This window comes from Ictalurus punctatus, chromosome 5 (assembly GCF_001660625.3).
Source record: "Ictalurus punctatus breed USDA103 chromosome 5, Coco_2.0, whole genome shotgun sequence".
Classification (NCBI taxonomy): domain Eukaryota; kingdom Metazoa; phylum Chordata; class Actinopteri; order Siluriformes; family Ictaluridae; genus Ictalurus; species Ictalurus punctatus.
In genome coordinates, this window is record NC_030420.2 from 30,980,400 (window position 1) to 31,000,284 (window position 19,885).

The 19,885-nt window shown below is 40.7% G+C and overlaps 1 protein-coding gene across 1 annotated transcript in view; it reads right to left on the minus strand.

The window, feature by feature from the left end:
- Nucleotides 1–18,488, minus strand: part of grm6a (glutamate receptor, metabotropic 6a) — a 76,795-nt gene extending 58,307 nt beyond the window's left edge. The window contains exons 1-2 of the mRNA XM_047155728.2: nucleotides 18,153–18,488; nucleotides 3,293–3,888 (exon numbers count right to left, since the gene is read on the minus strand). Coding sequence (XP_047011684.1) covers nucleotides 3,293–3,841 — 549 coding nt within the window. The 5' untranslated portion in view covers nucleotides 3,842–3,888; nucleotides 18,153–18,488. The remainder of the gene's footprint in view (nucleotides 1–3,292; nucleotides 3,889–18,152) is intronic.
- Between the last annotated feature and the right edge of the window lie 1,397 nt (nucleotides 18,489–19,885).

Consider the following 19,885-nt stretch of genomic DNA (forward strand, 5'->3'; position numbering starts at 1 on the left):
CCTGTCAATCAAAAGAGGGCGGGAAACCACATCGATTTAATGCTGTGTGTAAAGATGATGTTTCTTGTGTGGAATGATGATAAAACTGCAATTCCCCCCCTTTTTAGAATTCAGGCAACGTTAATATGAGTTAAGTTAAGTTAAGAAATCTTACTTGAATCTTCAGAATTGAGTTCATGTGTTAATGTGAATTAGAGTAAAGTGTTTTCGGCTTATGAGACCAGTTACTGTGAAATAACTTGTTGAAATGGAGAAAATAAAGTTTTTATTTGCATTTGCTTCAGAATTGTATCGGTATCGGTTATCGGTTATCGGTATCGGCCGATATCACTCTGAATAATCGGTTATCGTATCGGTCGATATCGCTCCGAATAATCGGTTATCGTATCGGCCGATATCGCTCCGAATAATCGGTTATCGGTATCGGCCGATATCGCTCCGAATAATCGGTTATCGTATCGGCCGATATCGCTCCGATTAATCGGTTATCGGTATCGGCCGATATCGCTCCGAATAATCGGTTATCGGTATCGGCCGATATCGCTCCGAATAATCGGTTATCGGTATCGGCCGATATCGTTCCGAATAATCGGTTATCGGTATCGGCCGATATCGCTCCGAATAATCGGTTATCGGTATCGGCCGATATCGCTTTGAATAATCGGTTATCGGTATCGGCCGATATCGCTCTGAATAATCGGTTATCGTATCGGTCGATATCACTCTGAATAATCGGTTATCGGTATCGGCCGATATCACTCTGAATAATCGGTTATCGGTATCGGCCGATATCGCTCTGAATAATCGGTTATCGGTATCGGCCGATATCGCTCTGAATAATCGGTTATCGGTATCGGCCGATATCGCTCTGAATAATCGGTTATCGGTATCGGCTGAGAAATTTAGTATCGGTGCATATCTTGTATATATGTCTATGTACATGTTCAGTGGGTGCAAAGGTCTGAGGCCACTAGTTAAATGCTTCTATTTTCATTACAAATTATATTACTGACAACAAACTATAGAATCTGTGAAATATTTACATGAATTTCAGAGTAGTATTTGGTACGTCATCTTTTTACTTTAATCACAGCGTGCACTCGAGCCGGAACGCACGCCACAAGTTTGCGCTAAAACCCGATGATCCGTTTTTAGATCAAATCGTCTGAACACGCTTGAGAAGAAGAGATTAGGCATGAGGAAAATCTGACCTTTTGTACTAAGCGGTTAACGTGGTCAAAGTCACACATTTATTCACATTTAAATCAGGACGTAGAAACAGTGCAGAAACCCGAATAGTAAATATTAAAGATGTTGAACATTTACTTTCTTGGTTTGAAATATTTCAACATTCTAAAACCTTCTGTTTATTTCCAATTCTAAACAAATAAAAAAATAAATCCCAGATTTTCAGTGTGACCTCAGAATTTCAGACCCTGCTGTGGATACGTATACGTATCAAATTGTTACAGAAGGTTTGTTTTGTTTTTATCTCCTCTGGATTAGTGTGTCTGCAAAATAAATAAATAAATAAATAAATAAATAAATAAATAAATAAATAAGGACATTTTAGTTTTCCAAACATTTATTTTCCAAAATAAATCAACAAAAAAATATTCCAGAGAAATGTTTAAATGTCATTAAAGAGTCTAAAATTTTAAGTAACGGACCCTTTTTTTTTTTTTTTTTTTAGATAAAAACGCAATGAAGACAAGTGCGATAGCCAGTGTGTCCAGAGGACCTCTGGCATGTTCTCCATCATGCTTGAAAGAACATACCAATTTTCTCATAAAATCAATGTCCTTATAAATGTGTACCTCACACTGTGGACACACCAAATACCGACTTTTTTTTTTCTTTTTTCCCTTTTCATTGTTCTTTATAGTCCATTTTTATATGTAGAAATGTTTCATTTCATTCGTCTTCTTGAAGGCATCTTTGCTTTGCAGAATTTCTTTACATGTGACTTTTGCGCAGTACCGTAAATGTAGCTGTAAATAATGTACACGCACTAAACCGGGTTATAAGAAATGGGACAAGACTTTCAAGCCAGGAAAATGCCAGTTCTGCACTGCATTAGCACTCAGAGTGGGTCTCTGGAGGCGTTTTGGCCTAAAGTAGGTTTGAAAATACTCGTGCAACGGCAGATTTCCAAAGTCGCACCTGTGTTGCGCAACTCAGGCCAAATCAGTGCAGGCATGCTCGTTTCTGAACACAAAAACTAGGCTAAAATAGAAAGAAGCCCGTTATACCAAAGCAAACTTGCAAAATCAGCAAATTACATTTGCACAAAAATAGGGCCCAGAGAAACTTGACCACGCGATACACTCTGTGGAAAAAGTTCAGCAGTCTGTTGCAACCCCTTAGAATCTTATAATATTATCGAGTTATTCATTGTAAAGCATATAATCCTGTAACTACTATGAATTATCCAGTAAGCGCAGTATAAAGGTATATAGTTACGACTGTAAGGGAGCGTCTGGAGCCACAGACGTGTCCGGGGAGTTTGAGAAGAGATTAAAACTGTCTCTGGGAATTAAGATACTCACAGACTGATTTAGCTGATCCATCTTCTTTTGTTAAGGATAGCTGATCTGGACAGGCGCTAGGGATACACTATATGCGGTTTGTTAATTGTTGTTCCATTGGCTTGCAGTATGCTAACCAGTCACAAAATGTTTTATTGTGTGCTGTGATTTTCTGAGACGATCGATTTGTGTCCAGTCGTGGGGGTTTGGCTGAATCATCACATTCACATTCACATCAGTCCTTCCAGGATTACATGATTCTGCGATCGCAGAACTCGGCAATATTCGGAGGAGCTTGCGATTTTTCAAGATTACCGCAGATTTCGGCCTAGGATCATTTTTCTGTCCGTTAGCATGTTTCGCTTATGTTTTGCCCCTTGCCATCACCATATCTGTAAGCATCCACTGTGTTTTGCGTCATCCTATGCCGTCCTCCTATTGGTGGCTTTGAGAAGAACATTATAGAAAAGCTGAGATTTTAATAGAATTTTTTTTTTTTTTTTGACACTGCCAGATCTTTGTCGTCAGCCATCATTGGTCACAATTGCACTAAATAGGCTCATCGCATTATGCTTAAGAATAATTATTTAGAATTCTTTTAGATTTGTTTGTTTGCAAAATTGTACAGTGCAATCCTTGCTTTAAACAGTAGAGTAACACGTTTCCCCAAACTACTTCCTGTTTCAAAAGTCTCAGGCGCTAGGAAAGACAAATAGTGTCATGTGACCTTAATAAGCACACACATATACACACGTTTGACTCACCTCAAAGAGCCGAAGCACGTTAGCCACCATGATGGAGACAGAGCTGGCCGATGCCCCGATCACACCCACCACACGCTCCGGCTTTCGTATGATCGGTTGCTCACCGTTGGAGCACCGGATATCGGACGTATCTTTCTGAATAAGTGCCTGGACAAACGTGAGCGACTGCTCCAGCGCGTAGGTGTCTCGAGAGCACGTGTCCAGAATCCGCGTGCCCAGTGTGATGTTGGGCAGCAGCTCGGGGTCACTGTTGATTTGGTCCAGCGCGTACAGCATGGCTTCCATACGATGGACTCCTTTCTCCTTTTTAATCTCACCACATGCTTGACCCAGGGGCCCTTTGGAGTGCACGGGGAAGAGTCCACCGAGTGTGACGTCACCGGGGATTTTGATCGAATGCGGGTGCGTGTGCTGGTGCGCCATCAAAGCTGGGCTGACGCACACGCAGAAGATCCACAGGAGGCGTGGCCACGTGGGTGAGTGGCGGCCGGTCCAACTCGGCTGCAGTCTGAGATCTAATAACGGGGACGGCGGGGAGTGGGACGCCATGGCACGTTTGGGTTTTACAGCAAGCGTTCATCCACGACCCAAAGAACCTGTCAACGATATAACAAAAAATGATGAGCCGTGGACTAATTTTTCATCGCGGAGACAAAATAACTGCCGTGTTCTCTAGTCTGCTGCCATGCCATTCCTATCAAACATTCAGGCCACGGATCTGATAAAACCACTTGGTTATCTGTTATAAAAAAAATAAATGTATTACTTTGATTGGAATGTTCTCATGGCAGCTTTACAACACACTCTCGTACAATCACAGTAAGCAGTGCATGAAATTGGGAAGCCATTGAGGTGACCCTGTAAGACGGGATGATGGGAGCTGTGCTACAGGCTACAGATTGCAGGTGTGTCCTCCAGCAGCTAGACTGCTATCAGCAGGTTAGTCTGAATGAATGAAGAGCATTATGGGATGGCAGATGGCAGCACGTCGGGGAGCAGAGGTAAACACACTCATCTGATTTAGAGCGATGGCAAGGCCAGGTGCAGAGCGACTGCTTTTCACTGAGGTCTGGAGAGAGCCACAGTATCGACTGAGTGGAAATGAAACAGGGGGGCAGACGACACAAAAGAGGAAGGAGCATGGAGGCCAAGAAATTGACAGATAGTAAAGAAAAGAGACTGATAGAGAGAAGGAGATAAAGGTTGTGGAGGTTTTTAAGAATGTACGGGGCTAAAAGTCCAAAAGCCATAAAGGTGTAAAGGTGGAATAAACACATGAAAATATCTTTATTAGGTGTGCAAATAGGAATGACAGAAGTAAACACTGTGATGCGTAGATACATGCAAGAATCTTAATAAATGGATGGATAGATTGGTCAAAAGAACAGTTGAAAAGATCGGATGCATGTATGGATAAATGGGGCAAATAAATCAATTGGATTGACAGAAGAAGGGAAGGTTGGATGAACGGATACATAAACAGACAGACGAGAAAGGATGGGTGGATTATGTCTGCATGTATGTATGGATGGACAGAGGTGGTTAGATAGATAGGAAGCACGGATGGAAAAATGGGTCAATGAATGGACAGATGGAATGACTGACGGACGGATGAAAGAAATTGATGATATAATGAATAGTTGGATAAATTAATGGATGGATGGTTGGATGAATAGATGGGCAGAAGAAAAGATAAATAAAAACAGAGACAGACAGACAGACAGACAGATAGCTAGATAGATAGATACATAGATAGATGCATGGGCAGACAGCCAGATGAATAGAGAGAAAAATAGACAAATAACCTGATGGATGGCTGGATGGATGGATGAATGGATGAGCAGACAGAATCACTGCTGAAAGACAGGATGGAAAGACACATGCTTGGATGGATGAGTGCACTGACAGAAAGAAGGAGAGATCAACAGACAGATGACTGAAGGATGGAAGGATGCACTGACAGAAATGGCTAAATAAAGACAGACTGATGGATGGGTGGGTGGATAGATAGAGGGATGGACAGATGTACAGCCAGATTCAATCTCAAATATGTATCTTTTCTTGAGTTTAAAAAAATATTATTATTACTTTTTGGCTAACATTTTTTACTCTCCAGTGTGCAGAGGGTAAACCGTGTTAGAGTGTGTTACTGTGAGTATGTTACTGTGAGTGTGTGTTACTGTGAGTGTGTGTTAGAGTGTGTTACTGTGAGTGTGTGTTAGAGTGTGTTACTGTGAGTGTGTGTTAGAGTGTGTTACTGTGAGTGTGTGTTAGAGTGTGTATTAGTGTGTGTTACTGTGAGTGGGTATTAGAGTGTTACTGTGAGTGTGTGTTAGAGTGTGTTACTTTGAGTGTGTGTTAGAGTGTGTATTAGTGTGTGTTACTGTGAGTGTGTGTTAGAGTGTGTTACCGTGGGTGTGTGTTAGAGTGTGTTACCGTGAGTGTGTGTTACCGTGAGTGTCTGTTAGAGTGTGTTACCGTGAGTGTGTGTTAGAGTGTGGATTAGTGTGTGTTACTGTGAGTGGGTATTAGAGTGTTACTGTGAGTGTGTGTTAGAGTGTTATCGTGAGTGTGTGTTAGAGTGTGTATTAGTGTGTGTTACTGTGAGTGGGTATTAGAGTGTTACTGTGAGTGTGTGTTAGAGTGTGTTACCGTGAGTGTGTATTAGAGTGTTACCGTGAGTGTGTGTTAGAGTGTGTTACCGTGAGTGTGTGTTAGAGTGTGTTTACCGTGAGTGTGTGTTAGTGTTACCGTGAGTGTGTGTTAGAGTGTGTTACCGTGAGTGCGTGTTAGAGTGTGTTACCGTGAGTGTGTGTTAGAGTGTGTTACCGTGAGTGTGTGTTAGAGTGTGTTTACCGTGAGTGTGTGTTAGAGTGTGTTACCGTGAGTGCGTGTTAGAGTGTGTTACCGTGAGTATGTATTAGAGTGTTACCGTGAGTGTGTGTTAGAGTGTGTTACCGTGAGTGTGTGTTAGAGTGTGTTTACGGTGAGTGTGTGTTAGAGTGTGTTACCGTGAGTGTGTGTTAGAGTGTGTTACCGTGAGTGTGTGTTAGAGTGTGTTACCGTGAGTGTGTGTTAGAGTGTTACCTTGAGTGTGTGTTAGAGTGTGTTTACCGTGAGTGTGTGTTAGAGTGTGTTACCGTGAGTGTGTGTTAGAGTGTGTTTACCGTGAGTGTGTGTTAGAGTGTGTTACCGTGAGTGCGTGTTAGAGTGTGTTACCGTGAGTATGTATTAGAGTGTTACCGTGAGTGTGTGTTAGAGTGTGTTACCGTGAGTGTGTGTTAGAGTGTGTTACCGTGAGTGTGTGTTAGAGTGTGTTTACGGTGAGTGTGTGTTAGAGTGTGTTACCGTGAGTGTGTGTTAGAGTGTGTTACCGTGAGTGTGTGTTAGAGTGTGTTTACCGTGAGTATGTGTTAGAGTGTGTTACCGTGAGTGTGTGTTAGAGTGTGTTACCGTGAGTGTGTGTTAGAGTGTGTTTACCGTGAGTGTGTGTTAGAGTGTGTTACCGTGAGTGCGTGTTAGAGTGTGTTACCGTGAGTGTGTATTAGAGTGTTACCGTGAGTGTGTGTTAGAGTGTGTTACCGTGAGTGTGTGTTAGAGTGTGTTTACGGTGAGTGTGTGTTAGAGTGTGTTACCGTGAGTGTGTGTTAGAGTGTGTTACCGTGAGTGTGTGTTAGAGTGTGTTACCGTGAGTGTGTGTTAGAGTGTGTTTACCGTGAGTGTGTGTTAGAGTGTGTTACCGTGAGTGTGTGTTAGAGTGTGTTACCGTGAGTGTGTATTAGAGTGTTACCGTGAGTGTGTGTTAGAGTGTGTTTACCGTGAGTGTGTGTTAGAGTGTGTTACCGTGAGTGCGTGTTAGAGTGTGTTACCGTGAGTGTGTGTTAGAGTGTGTTTACCGTGAGTGTGTGTTAGAGTGTGTTACCGTGAGTGTGTGTTAGAGTGTTACCTTGAGTGTGTGTTAGAGTGTGTTTACCGTGAGTGTGTGTTAGAGTGTGTTACCGTGAGTGTGTGTTAGAGTGTGTTTACCGTGAGTGTGTGTTAGAGTGTGTTACCGTGAGTGTGTGTTAGAGTGTGTTACTGTGAGTGTGTGTTAGAGTGTGTTACTGTGAGTGTGTGTTAGAGTGTGTTACCGTGAGTGCGTGTTAGAGTGTGTTACCGTGAGTGTGTGTTAGAATGTTATCGTGAGTGTGTGTTAGAGTGTGTTACTGTGAGTGTGTGTTACCGTGAGTGTGTGTTACCGTGAGTGTGTGTTAGAGTGTGTTACCGTGAGTGTGTGTTAGAGTGTGTTACCGTGAGTGTGTGTTAGAGTGTGTTACCGTGAGTGCGTGTTACCGTGTGTTACCGTGTGTGTGTTAGAGTGTGTTACCGTGAGTGTGTGTTAGAGTGTGTTTACCGTGAGTGTGTGTTAGAGTGTGTTACTGTGAGTGCGTGTTAGAGTGTGTTACCGTGAGTGTGTGTTAGAGTGTGTTACCGTGAGTGTGTGTTAGAGTGTGTTTACCGTGAGTGTGTGTTAGAGTGTGTTACCGTGAGTGTGTGTTAGAGTGTGTTTACCGTGAGTGTGTGTTAGAGTGTGTTTACCGTGAGTGTGTGTTAGAGTGTGTTACCGTGAGTGTGTGTTAGAGTGTGTTACTGTGAGTGTGTGTTAGAGTGTGTTACTGTGAGTGTGTGTTAGAGTGTGTTACCGTGAGTGCGTGTTAGAGTGTGTTACCGTGAGTGTGTGTTAGAATGTTATCGTGAGTGTGTGTTAGAGTGTGTTACTGTGAGTGTGTGTTACCGTGAGTGTGTGTTACCGTGAGTATGTGTTAGAGTGTGTTACCGTGAGTGTGTGTTAGAGTGTGTTACCGTGAGTGTGTGTTAGAGTGTGTTACCGTGAGTGCGTGTTAGGGTGTGTTACCGTGTGTGTGTTAGAGTGTGTTACCGTGAGTGTGTGTTAGAGTGTGTTACTGTGAGTGCGTGTTAGAGTGTGTTACCGTGAGTGTGTGTTAGAGTGTGTTACCGTGAGTGCGTGTTAGAGTGTGTTACCGTGAGTGTGTGTTAGAGTGTGTTACCGTGAGTGCGTGTTAGAGTGTGTTACCGTGAGTGTGTGTTAGAGTGTGTTACCGTGAGTGTGTGTTAGAGTGTGTTTACCGTGAGTGTGTGTCAGTGTGAAACCAAGCTAGCGAATTGTCTCTGGTTGCTGAATGCTCACAAATGCGGAATGGGGTTTTCACGTGTTGTGTTCCCGGTATGAAACCCTGAGCTCTCCTGTACTGCAGCACATGTTGGGCTTTGATAGCATTTGCAGTAAGCAGTGGATATTACATTCGTCAGCAAAACCAAATCTCCCCACTATTATCACATTTTCGCCTGCTCTAGTTTTCAGCCTGGCCGGCCAGAAGGGCCTGCTTTCTCGTCACACAGCTGATACACGTCAAATTGAAAAATCCAATATGAAATTTGTCCAGCATCACGTCTGCTTTACTCTCATTTGCAATATCTGAAATGTCACATGCGTGCAATAGCCTATGCGCGCGCCCTGTGTCGAATGCGCGCGTTTACGTGTGTGCGCTCATGTTTACAGGCCAGAGAAAGCTGTCATCGTTTGCGTGAGTTTAAATGTCATACGTTATAATGCAAACTAATTGTTTTGAAAGAGGTTTCATCACTCGCAGGGGCGTAATTTAATTCCGCAAACTGGCAGAGGCTCACAATCAGACAGTAATGTGAGGAGACACGAGTCGAGTGCGCACTCTCGCAAATGTGATTTTCCTGCTGATGGAACATCACTCGGAGCCGCTAAACATAATGGGAGCTTTCGAAGATGCAAAGAGAGGTTTATAACAGTCTGCATATTGACTGGGTTATAATCCATTCATTACACAGGAGAAGTAAATACTGCAGTATTTTCAATAGACGCCTCTGACAGGCTCTTAAACAGGCTCTTAGACATAAAATATACACTTGTTCAATCTTTACTTTGAATGCCAAGACCATCAGCAAGCTTGTTAGCAGTAGTCCCACATCATTATCATCATCATCATCATCATATTACAGTGTTTATTAGGCTTTCGTTCCACATGAACGCTACACGATGAAGACCGGTGTTTACGTTCATGACATCCAGAAAGGCAGAAGTCAATAATAGTAGTAGCGATCGATAACAAGGCCATGGCAGAACAGAAGGCTTTAGAACATATCTCGAGCTCATCCATCAAAACGTTTTCTTTTCCCATTCCATTAATAAATGCGATTACCTAAAGCTTTTCAGGATTGTTGGAAGAACGATCAATGTGGAAACCTAGTTATCAGCTCAGGCTCGTCTATGGAGCAGTTTGAGTCAGCTCCCTGTTCTTCACTTGCCTTTGTTTTGGCTTTGTATGTGCTATAATATATATATATATATAAACCTGTATGTGTGGGAACATGTGCAGACTCAGAACCTGCAAAAAAAAGGGTCTATAGGGAAATGTGGGTTTCACCCGAGTGAAATAGAACTTGTTTTTGTGCGTTGGCCTTAATGAATATGCAAATTAGGGCGATTCTACCTGCACGTTCGGAAGGGCGCAGTGTGAGTTCCTACACCTGAAAGTCATTAAAGGAACGGCAACTGTGTACAAATTAATACGACCGAATGGTAGATATTATACTTTGGGATGCCTGTTAACACCATTTTACCCGCATTTCTGCCTGAGCGTTCCCAGCTCCCATCATACGACAGCTACGAACAGGGAAAGGTGAAGACTAACATGTGCTTCCTCCCAGACACATGAAGTCAGCATCTTTCGGAATATTTTTGCTCATTCTGCATCCTTTCCACCTAGTACTTCGCACGTAATGCCGTTTTTTTTTTTCTCCCCTTACAATTACTTTTCGTAAATCACCTAATAACTGCCTGTACATGTTTTAAAAATTGTGCAGTATATTGTGGAGCATTGGACCAATATAGGAATATAAATATCAGTGTCATATATGCTATAAGACATTCATAACAATGGTTGTTTAAAAAAAAAAGAAGAAAAAAAGAATATACAGTACTTTGGTGATATTTACATGAAGTGAGGTATTGTGCAATTTACAGTAGTGACATGGTATAGTCAGGTGTGTCCTGTAAACCGCACTTCGCAACATTTTATACACACAAAAGGAAGATAGTGATGGAAAGGCCTGTTGTTGACGTGTATAACCACTGATGCACCACTGCTCCCATCTATATGCAAATTCAACCAGGTTAATATTAACATAAATTTCATAAGGAGAGCTACAAATCTTGAAAAACGTTAGTATTCAATGTTACTACATGTTACACTGTAGTAGTATTTAGCTTTAATGTTACTGTTATTTAGTATTCAATTCAGCTATTACATCATAAAATATATGAGCCAATCATGTTTCGATATGCAAATAAAGGCTTTCCAGCACTTGTTTTCCAGGGGAAGGAGGTAGAACCTGTGTAGCATTTCCAGTTTGAGTATGAATATTTTCTGGATTTCTTGATGAAGCTAAAAAGTAGGAGCTTCAGGAATCTGTAATGTTTTTCTAATGACTTTTTTTTTTTTTTTATTAAAAAATCAAGCAATAATTATTCAACTTTGATTGTATAGTATTCTAAAGAAAACTGCTGACCTTAAGTCTTGGTGCTTGGGTATCTACTCACCACTGAGGTTGGACTAGACTTGTGTGTGTGTGTGTGTGTGTGTGTGTTGTTTTGGACAAATTAAAAGAAAAATGAAGGTTCTATGATACTGTGGGGGACACACAAATTTATTTCTTTTTCTGGCTTGTTTTGGCTCCACTCATCACCCTAGAGAGAAGCAACACTACAAATCAATGACGCAACATAAAAATGATGCCAATCATATGTTTAGAGCTTTACAGTCAACAGCTCGCAACCCAATCGAACACCTGTGGGAGGTTTTGCCGCGACCTGTTAGACAGCACTCATCAAAACGCAAACTGGAGAAATGTCTTCTGAAAGAACGGCGTTCAGAGCTCCAGTACAGTTTCAGAGATTTTTTTTTTTTACGTTCATTTTTCACCCATCTGTATTTATTCAATTTCATACTTTTTGAGGGTTTATTTATTTATTTATTTATTTATTTATTTATTTGGGGGGGGGGGGGGGGGGGGGGGGGTTGCAAATAATGTAAAGCACTTTCAAACACGTGAAATGCACTCTATAATAAAGTGCTAGATAAATAAATAAATAAACCCGCCTGTCAAAGATTTGATCTATTGCAGCTCACAACACACCTGATGTAATCAGCAGCTGTGAGAACAAAACGGATCTGGAACGAGGCCTCTGAGAACGGCACCGAGGACCTCACAGCTAATAGACTCTGAAATTTATAAAAACGAGCCTGCGCACAGCTCGCACACTTTGGATCGATGGCGTCTTCCCCCAGATGATGCATTAATTCAGGATTATATGACATTCTGCTCAGTAGCTACTTCAGAAGTATGGCCGGTACTTTTGAAGCTTCATCCATCCATCCACCTCCTTCTACAATCGACAAAAGGTTCACACCGTGTCAAATGCAGCATGCGGCTTCTAAAATAGCTTCACATCTTCAGCGGCCCAGAAAAGGGAAATAATAAAATAAAACGCCGGGCCCTGAATGAATACAGTACCGATGAGGAATGGTTGTGCTTTTTTTCGTGTTTTCAGAACAGAGTTAGAAGTTTCTGGAATGGTAGATTCAGTGGTCCTCAAAACCTCAAAAACACATCATATTTAACCGAAAGATGTTTCTTTGATCGGGTCCAGGATCGGGGGTTCGATTCCCACCGTGGCCCTGTGTGTGCGGAGTTCGCATGTTCTCCCCGTGCTGCGGGGGTTTCCTCCGGGTACTCCGGTTTCCTCCCCCAGTCCAAAGACATGAATGGTAGGCTGATTGGCATGTCTAAAGTGTCCGTAGTGTATGAATGTGAGTGTGTATGTGATTGTGCCCTGCGATAGACTGGCACCCTGTCCAGGGTGTACCCCGCCTTGTGCCCCATGTCTCCTGGGATCGGCTCCAGGTTCCCCGCGACCCTGAAAAGGATAAGCGGTATAGAAGAAGGATGGATGGATAAAAGTGGGGGGAAAAATGCATGACCAGCAGTTATTCTAAAAGGTTTTGTGTGCATTGCATCTGTTTGGACATTTGCACTGGTTTCGGTTCTGAGCATCTTCCAGCTGGCAGCCGTATAATCTGTAAATTAAAGATACAGTTCAGACCGGATGAGATGCTCAAAGAAGCGCTAAGAGGTGCAAATTAATGTCTGGTGGCTTCTTAATGGTGGTGTTAACTATCTTTTTATAATATATTTTAATAAATGAAGTAATTTTGCATAAATAAGTGTTTAATTATTCAGCAACAGCAAGTTTACTCTAATTTTACTTAAGACTTGGAAGTAAGGCTTATTTTACATTATGCCACAGCGCCGCTGAATCAGTGCTTGATTCTGATTGGTCAGAAGTTGTTGATTAATGCGCTCATTATAATACATATATTATCGTTACTGTAGTAACAACTTACACAGAGACTCGTATAACAGCCTCTCCGTGTAAACAGATTATTATTTCTTTTTAAAAAATGTGTCTATTGATGACGTTTTCTGTGAACTTGGAGTTTTAATTAGCATTAATGGAATGAGTCTTCGATGTCAGCGCATTTTTCATTTTTTTTTTTCAACAGTCAGAGCTGTTCGTTTAAGTTTTCTGTGACGGTTTCTTGGTAGCATGACAAGCTGCGTAATACATTATGCCTTCTATAGTACACAACTTATATGGACGTATAAGGAGGATATGTGATCTAGGCATAAAATATTTAAAAAGTTGTATCTGTCGATATGGTGGATTTTTTTTAATGTGTGTGAGATGTTTATGTAACATTTCTGGAAGGAGTCTCCATTGTCACGTTCAGAGGTGAAGCTGTAACTTTACGTTTTCAGACATGGGAAAGTCTTTAGGAGAGAGGACCTGGTGGTTTCTTGGTAACATGACAAGCGCGGGGAAAAAAGAGAGGTTGGCGAGGGAAGTAACTTCACTAACAAGTGTATAGGTGTAAATGGATTTTATTATTTTTTTTAAAGTACAACCTTCTGTACTTTAATAAATAAATAAATAAATAAATAAATAACTAAAAATGCGATCAAAATTTTTTTGTGCATGTTCTTACTGGAAATGAATCAACTCCGGGGCGGTAACAGAAGCTGTGCAGCATCACACCAGCCCATTATTAATATTTTTTTTAATACTAAGTGTTTTATGTCTTATAAATTATTTACTGTGACTGATTTCTATGTATTATTTCAGATGCTAAAAAAAAAAAAGGCCAAAGACAGAACATGGACTGTGTGGAAGGCTGTGTAGACTTGTAAATCCCAGCGATGACGTTTTTTAATTGTGAATAATTTAGCACCTTAGATATTTGTGGAACATGAGCACTGTTAAAATCTGTGAACTTTCCTGAGAAAGCAGATCTGACACAAGCTAACATGTATGAGAAAGTATTATGGCTAGGAGGATGAGGGAAATGTGTTTCTCATAGCATTATTCTTAGCGTACTGTAAACACGACACGATCTCTGGCGCTTATTACAATTCCGTGAATTTTGCATGAGATTTGATTGCACTAATGGACTCGGCAGTATACACTCCGGCCACGGACATCTTCCGAACACCGTTCTGGCCATAAGCTTCGGGATCTTGAAGGGTACAACCTGTCACCTGTTGGGCACTCCGTACTTTCGTGTATACACACTTCCTTGTTAACAGTCAGTAGGGATTAAATGTTATTAGCCACATTTAGTGACAAAATTGACCAGACGCTCTACAAATGCTAGACATCTGGCTTGGGAAATGTCTGTACTCTTGACCTGTCCTACTTCTAATCGAAGCCATTTTGTATGAAAGTCTGCAGCAAAAGCTTGGTTTAATGTCATGAAGTAATACATGTAAAGAATGCAATGAAGCCTATTTGTGGTTCTCTCATTCCCGTTTACCGGGAACGAGTCCTCGGGGTCCTTACTGGGAACGAGTCCTTAATACCAACTCAGATGGACTGTTTCACGTTTTTTGCTGTCTGTCAGGTGCTGAGACTTACAGACTTATACTGTACAGCCAAGTGATTATAATCATTTTTACATTATCCTAATGGTGTCTCTCTTTATAAAGCATAAATATCGAAACACTGAAATGCATCAGTGAAATGACACACTTTAATAATAAATGCCAAAATACATGGCAAAGAAGAAAGAAATCATATATATATATATATATATAAATGCCTGCTATTTTAATATGATACAATAAGTAAGGCATAAAACATGATGAGTCGTGATGTTCTAGTAAAAAAAAAAAAAAATCAATGACAGCATGGTGTGAGGTCTCCAAGATTCAGAATATCAGTGTTTGATTTGTTTTTGTATTTGTTTTACATATCTGATTGATGACTGTTTAATTTTCCGAGACATTACACGCCGAAACACATAGAAACAAGTTCACTCTTAAAAATTTTTTCAAAATTCATTCACTTATTCCTATTTCAGCTCGTGCCGAGAAAAACAAAAAAAGGTTGTACACTATTATGTGTATTTTTTTTTTTTTTTTTTTTAAATTACAAATAGAGACTACTGTCACTTTCTGAAAGGGTGAATTATTTCCTTTGTCACAGTTGCAGAACGTCTTGTCTTTCTACAAAACCATAATATAAGACCCATTTACATATGATCATGTGTAATGTTCACTCGTTGTTCTTAAACACACTGAGCGCTACGTCTTCTTTGAATTGGACGAAAAGATAAAAACCCCCGTGTTCCATCACTGCTCGGAGTTTTCTGCCGCTATGGGAGTCACGCTCATCGTGTCTTGATCATTCTGTCCCTAAAACCTGAGCCAGTTCTAAGTGAACATTAGTGTCAGATGAAATGACAGCGCTTGGAACATTTTGTGAAGCTTATGATGCTCCAGAGTCGAAAGTAACACTGGAAGTACATCAATATCAGATGGAAGTGATTGATTACAGCTATATCTATGTTGGATAGAGGATTGGACGGACATTTGCTGTTTTACACAATGAAGCATGAACTTTCCTCATTATGTACTTATGAGAAAAGATAGTTGTGGCTGGCTGTCAGGGTTGTACAATATATCATTTGTTAATAGTAATACTGATATCACAGAAGCCTGCACGATATGAATGATTGAACGAGCCCTGACCGTTTCAGAATGGTGTTTTAAGTATGCAATAAAACACTTTGGGACATGCTGTTATATTAGGAAAACAATCAACAATGAGTTACTGTTACAACACCTCAAGTGGATTATTTTCCTACAACAGCGCTTAATGAAATGTTTCATTCCTCGAGCGAATTTTTATTTCTGAAAAGAAACACACCTTGCACTTTTTGTCTATCTATAGTCACGTGATGCTGTGGAATGACTACGAAACAAGTTACACCCTGTTATTACTTATGTTAGAGCAGCTATAAAAAAAAATAATAATAATAATAATAATAATTTTTACAAGTCATCCCTCATAATCTTCTCTCTTTTTTCTCTCTCTCTCTAAAACTAATAACAGCTTGTCCTGTTACAGAGAAAACAGAAATGGCCAAGCCTTCCATCCTGAAGACTATAGACTCCTTCCATTAAATAAACATTAAATAAACGTCTCACAAAAACTTCAAGTGCTGATATAGTAAGGTAATTAACAGAGAATACAACAGAACTGAGGTATAATAATAATAATAAAAAAACCTTTTTCTTTTTTATCATAAAACTATCATTAAACTTGATCAAAGCCATCCTTTATCTGTGGCACCACCATCATCGTCTCAGGTTTGTTTTAATATACTTTAAGGGAAAATCTCAGTTGCAGTGTGAACAATACAGTGTATAAATCAAAGCATTATTAAAGTATAATTAAAAGTTTGGCCCATATTGCACATGCCTACTGGATGTCATGTTTTTGTTGGGTTTGTTTTGTTTGTTTTTTGCAGCAAAATTCTTGAATGTAATGTAATATGTATTTATGCTGACATGTACACACCATGTGACAATTGTGTAGCGGTATCAGCATCAGTGTGGATACAGTACGTGCTATAATCAGCAAACACACACACACACAGCACTGAAATAACGCTTACAACGTCAAACCAACTTATCTGCATTTAAACATTGAATGTGTTGCTGATTTTGCCATATATCTAAACAAGATACCCCAAATATAATTCCAAACCACTTTAACATCAGCAAAATGCTTGTCAAACCACACGCTGATTAATATTACAGCGTGCTAATGAATAAGTCGCATGCATTATGAATGACACACTGTGCATGCAAAATAAACCACCAGTGTGTTTTATCCTAAACAGGCTGCATCGACGTTCGCTGTGTGGAAGGAAGGGAAATCATGCAAAAGCCTGCATGCACACTCCTGTGGCTTATATGGATTAGGGAAAGCTGTTCATCACCAAATACACATCCTTCATGAGTTACTGTCTGCTCTGCTTTCTTCTTTTCAAAGCTCTGCACTTAAAAATACCACACAGGTATAACCACACAAGCATCTTGTACAGCAGTCATGAATATAAGCCCGGCCCAAACCCTGGTGTTGAATGAACGCTTACAGTGGGCATTTGTGTAAGAGTACTTTCAGCACTGAAAGAATTCACGCAACACTGCAGAGGTTAATTCCGCAGATCAGGTGCTAGTTCAAAACTGGATGGATCCAGGCAGCACGGTTGGTGTTCCTTTCACTGTGTATCACCTTGCTCGGCGTGATTAATCGCGGTAAGTTAAAAAAAAAAAAAAAAAAGGATGCTCCACATGCGCAAAATATACTTCATATTGCAACACACTGCAGTTAGTAGTGACATGGCTTGCAATGTGGAAATACACGCTGAGTCCGAGACGTCACATCAGGATGAGCGTGACGGTTAATTGATGAACTATTATGATGAACAATACAGAAACATCATTTGTGACAGCAGACTGTAAGAAATCGTGAACGGCGTTACGTGTCACTTCTGTGGAACAGTGAAAGTATTTCCACAAACGTACAGTACGATGCATTCTCCTGCTAAATCAACCTGCTTTTCCTTCTTGCTGGCGCAGCACCACCAAGACTACTTTTAGAAATGTACGCCTAGAAATGTGAATATACATAGAGTACCTTTAAACAAATAAACATTTAAAGGTGGACAATAGGACCATGGATATACATTTATAAAGCTTTTATATATATATATATATATATATATATATATATATATATATATATATATATATATATATGTATGTATGTGTATATATATATACATATATATACACATATATATATGTATGTGTGTGTATATATATATATATATATATATATATATATATATATATATATATATATATATATATAAAAGGTAATTAAATGTACACCACATGCACCTTCTCTTCTCAGGTAAACAAAATATACACTAAGCTGCTAATCATGGTACCACCCCATGATTAGTTCAGTTTGGTACCTTTATTTCTGAAAGTATAGAAGGGGGAGGATGAGGGGAGGACGAGGAGATACCACATTGCATTTGGAATGCATAATATTTTGGACTGTGATATAGCTTGAAATATGCCATAGGTATACATGCAGATGCAAAACTGCCTTTTATATCTGTCTACATCAATGCATAATGATGCAAGCGTGCATAAAATGCACTTTAATAGAAGTCAAGATGCTTCCACGACACAATAACAAACTTTCTATGAAGGTGTCATTATGTCACATTCATTCAAACAGCATGAATGATGATAAATGCTTTGGGCTTTACAAAGACTACATTTGGACTAATTTATGAGCTGCACGCGCAGATGGAGAGGGAAGTCTCGTGCACGTCTGATTTCTTACCTCTGTTTTCCATGAGCAGTTTCGAGCTCGAGCCAGAATCCATCCAAGCAGTTCAAACTACAAACTGAACTCCTGCATCCATTCAGTCACTCACAAACTTCCGCTCTGTCCTCTCACGTCAGTGTTTACCGGAGTTTAAACAGCGCTTCATTCCCGCTGCAACACTAATGATGATGATGATGATGATGGTGATGATGAGAGTTCACTGGGTCGGACCCGGATCATTTGGAGAAGGAGAGTCCACCGGTGTTCAGATAGCCTATAAAATACAGATGCTGAGCAGAGGGAGGGTGTGTAAATCACTCTGAGATAGACAGAGAAAGGAAAGGAAATAATCCCGTGCAGCCCGCGCGCGCTCTTAAACCGAGGGGCGCGCTAAGGCTGCGTGCGCTCGTGCATGAGTCAGAGAGAGAGAGAGAGAAAGAGAGAGAGAGAGAGAGAGAGAGAGAGAGAGAGAGAGGAGGGCGGTGTTCAGAGCATTCTTAAACACAACAACGCACGCGTTAGTTTAGTTAGGAGTGAAACGCTTGGGCGCGTGCTGTTACAGGAAAATAATCAATGATGAGGTGGTGCGATGTAATGTACTACGACAGCAGGTCTTGAAGTGATGCATTCCTCTTATTCTGCAACAACAATTGTAATTTTTTAAAATAAAATATAAAATGTCCTTCCCTCACCAGCATCTGTACTGTATTTCCTCTCTTTTGAGGTTAATAAGACAAAAAAATTGTTACCAAAGGACCTTCATACTGAAGACCGTCCTGGGTTAAGTTAATTTCACAGCTTTATCTCTGACAGTTACAGATCACTGACACTGGAGACTCAGTCCATAAATGTTAAATAAACATCTCCTTACAGAAGGTTAGTGGTTAGCACATTTTGCCTCACACCTCCAGGGCTGGGGGTTGAATTAAAAACTCCGCCCTTTGTCCGTGGAGTTTGCATGTTCTCCCCAGGCTTCAGAGAGTGGGTTTCCTCTGGGTACTCCGGTTTCATCCGCCAATCCAAAGACATGCGTTGTAGGCTGATTTACAGCTCTGTTTTGTCCGAAGCGTGTGAAATTGTGTGCGACTGTACCCTGCGATGGGTTGGCACCTCATCCAGGCTGTTCCCCGCCTTGTGCCACGACTTCCCTGAGATAGGCTCCAGGCTCCCCGCAACCCCGTGTGGGCTAAGTAGGGCAGTGGTGGCTCAGTGGTTAAAGGCTCTGGGTTACTGCTCAGAAGGTCAGGAGTTCAAGCCCCAGCACTGCCAAGCTAACACTGTTGGGCCCTTGGGCAAGGCCCTTAATACTCAGATGTATAAATGAGATAAATATAAGTCGCTCTGGATAAGGATGCCTTAAAAAAAAAAAAGAGGTATGGAAAATGGATTGCAGCTGTCAGATCCCCCGTTATAGAAAATGTATCAATACCTTCTGACCAATCGGAAACCAGAATTAAACAATGCTGTGGTTTATTCTCATGTTGTATTAAAGGAAATAGGATTTATTATCATGTAGCCGTCATGTAGTAACTATATTAGGACACCCTACTGGGTCAAAAGTACAATATATGGCCAAAAGAATATTTGGTTCTTCCACAAACTGTTTCCACAAAGTTGAAAGCACAGAGTTGTATAGAATGTGAAATTTCCTTTCACTGGAACTAAAAGGCTCAAACCTGTTCCAGCCAGCATGACAATGTTCCTCTACACAAAGCAAGCTCCATGAAGACATGGTTGCCAAAGTTAGA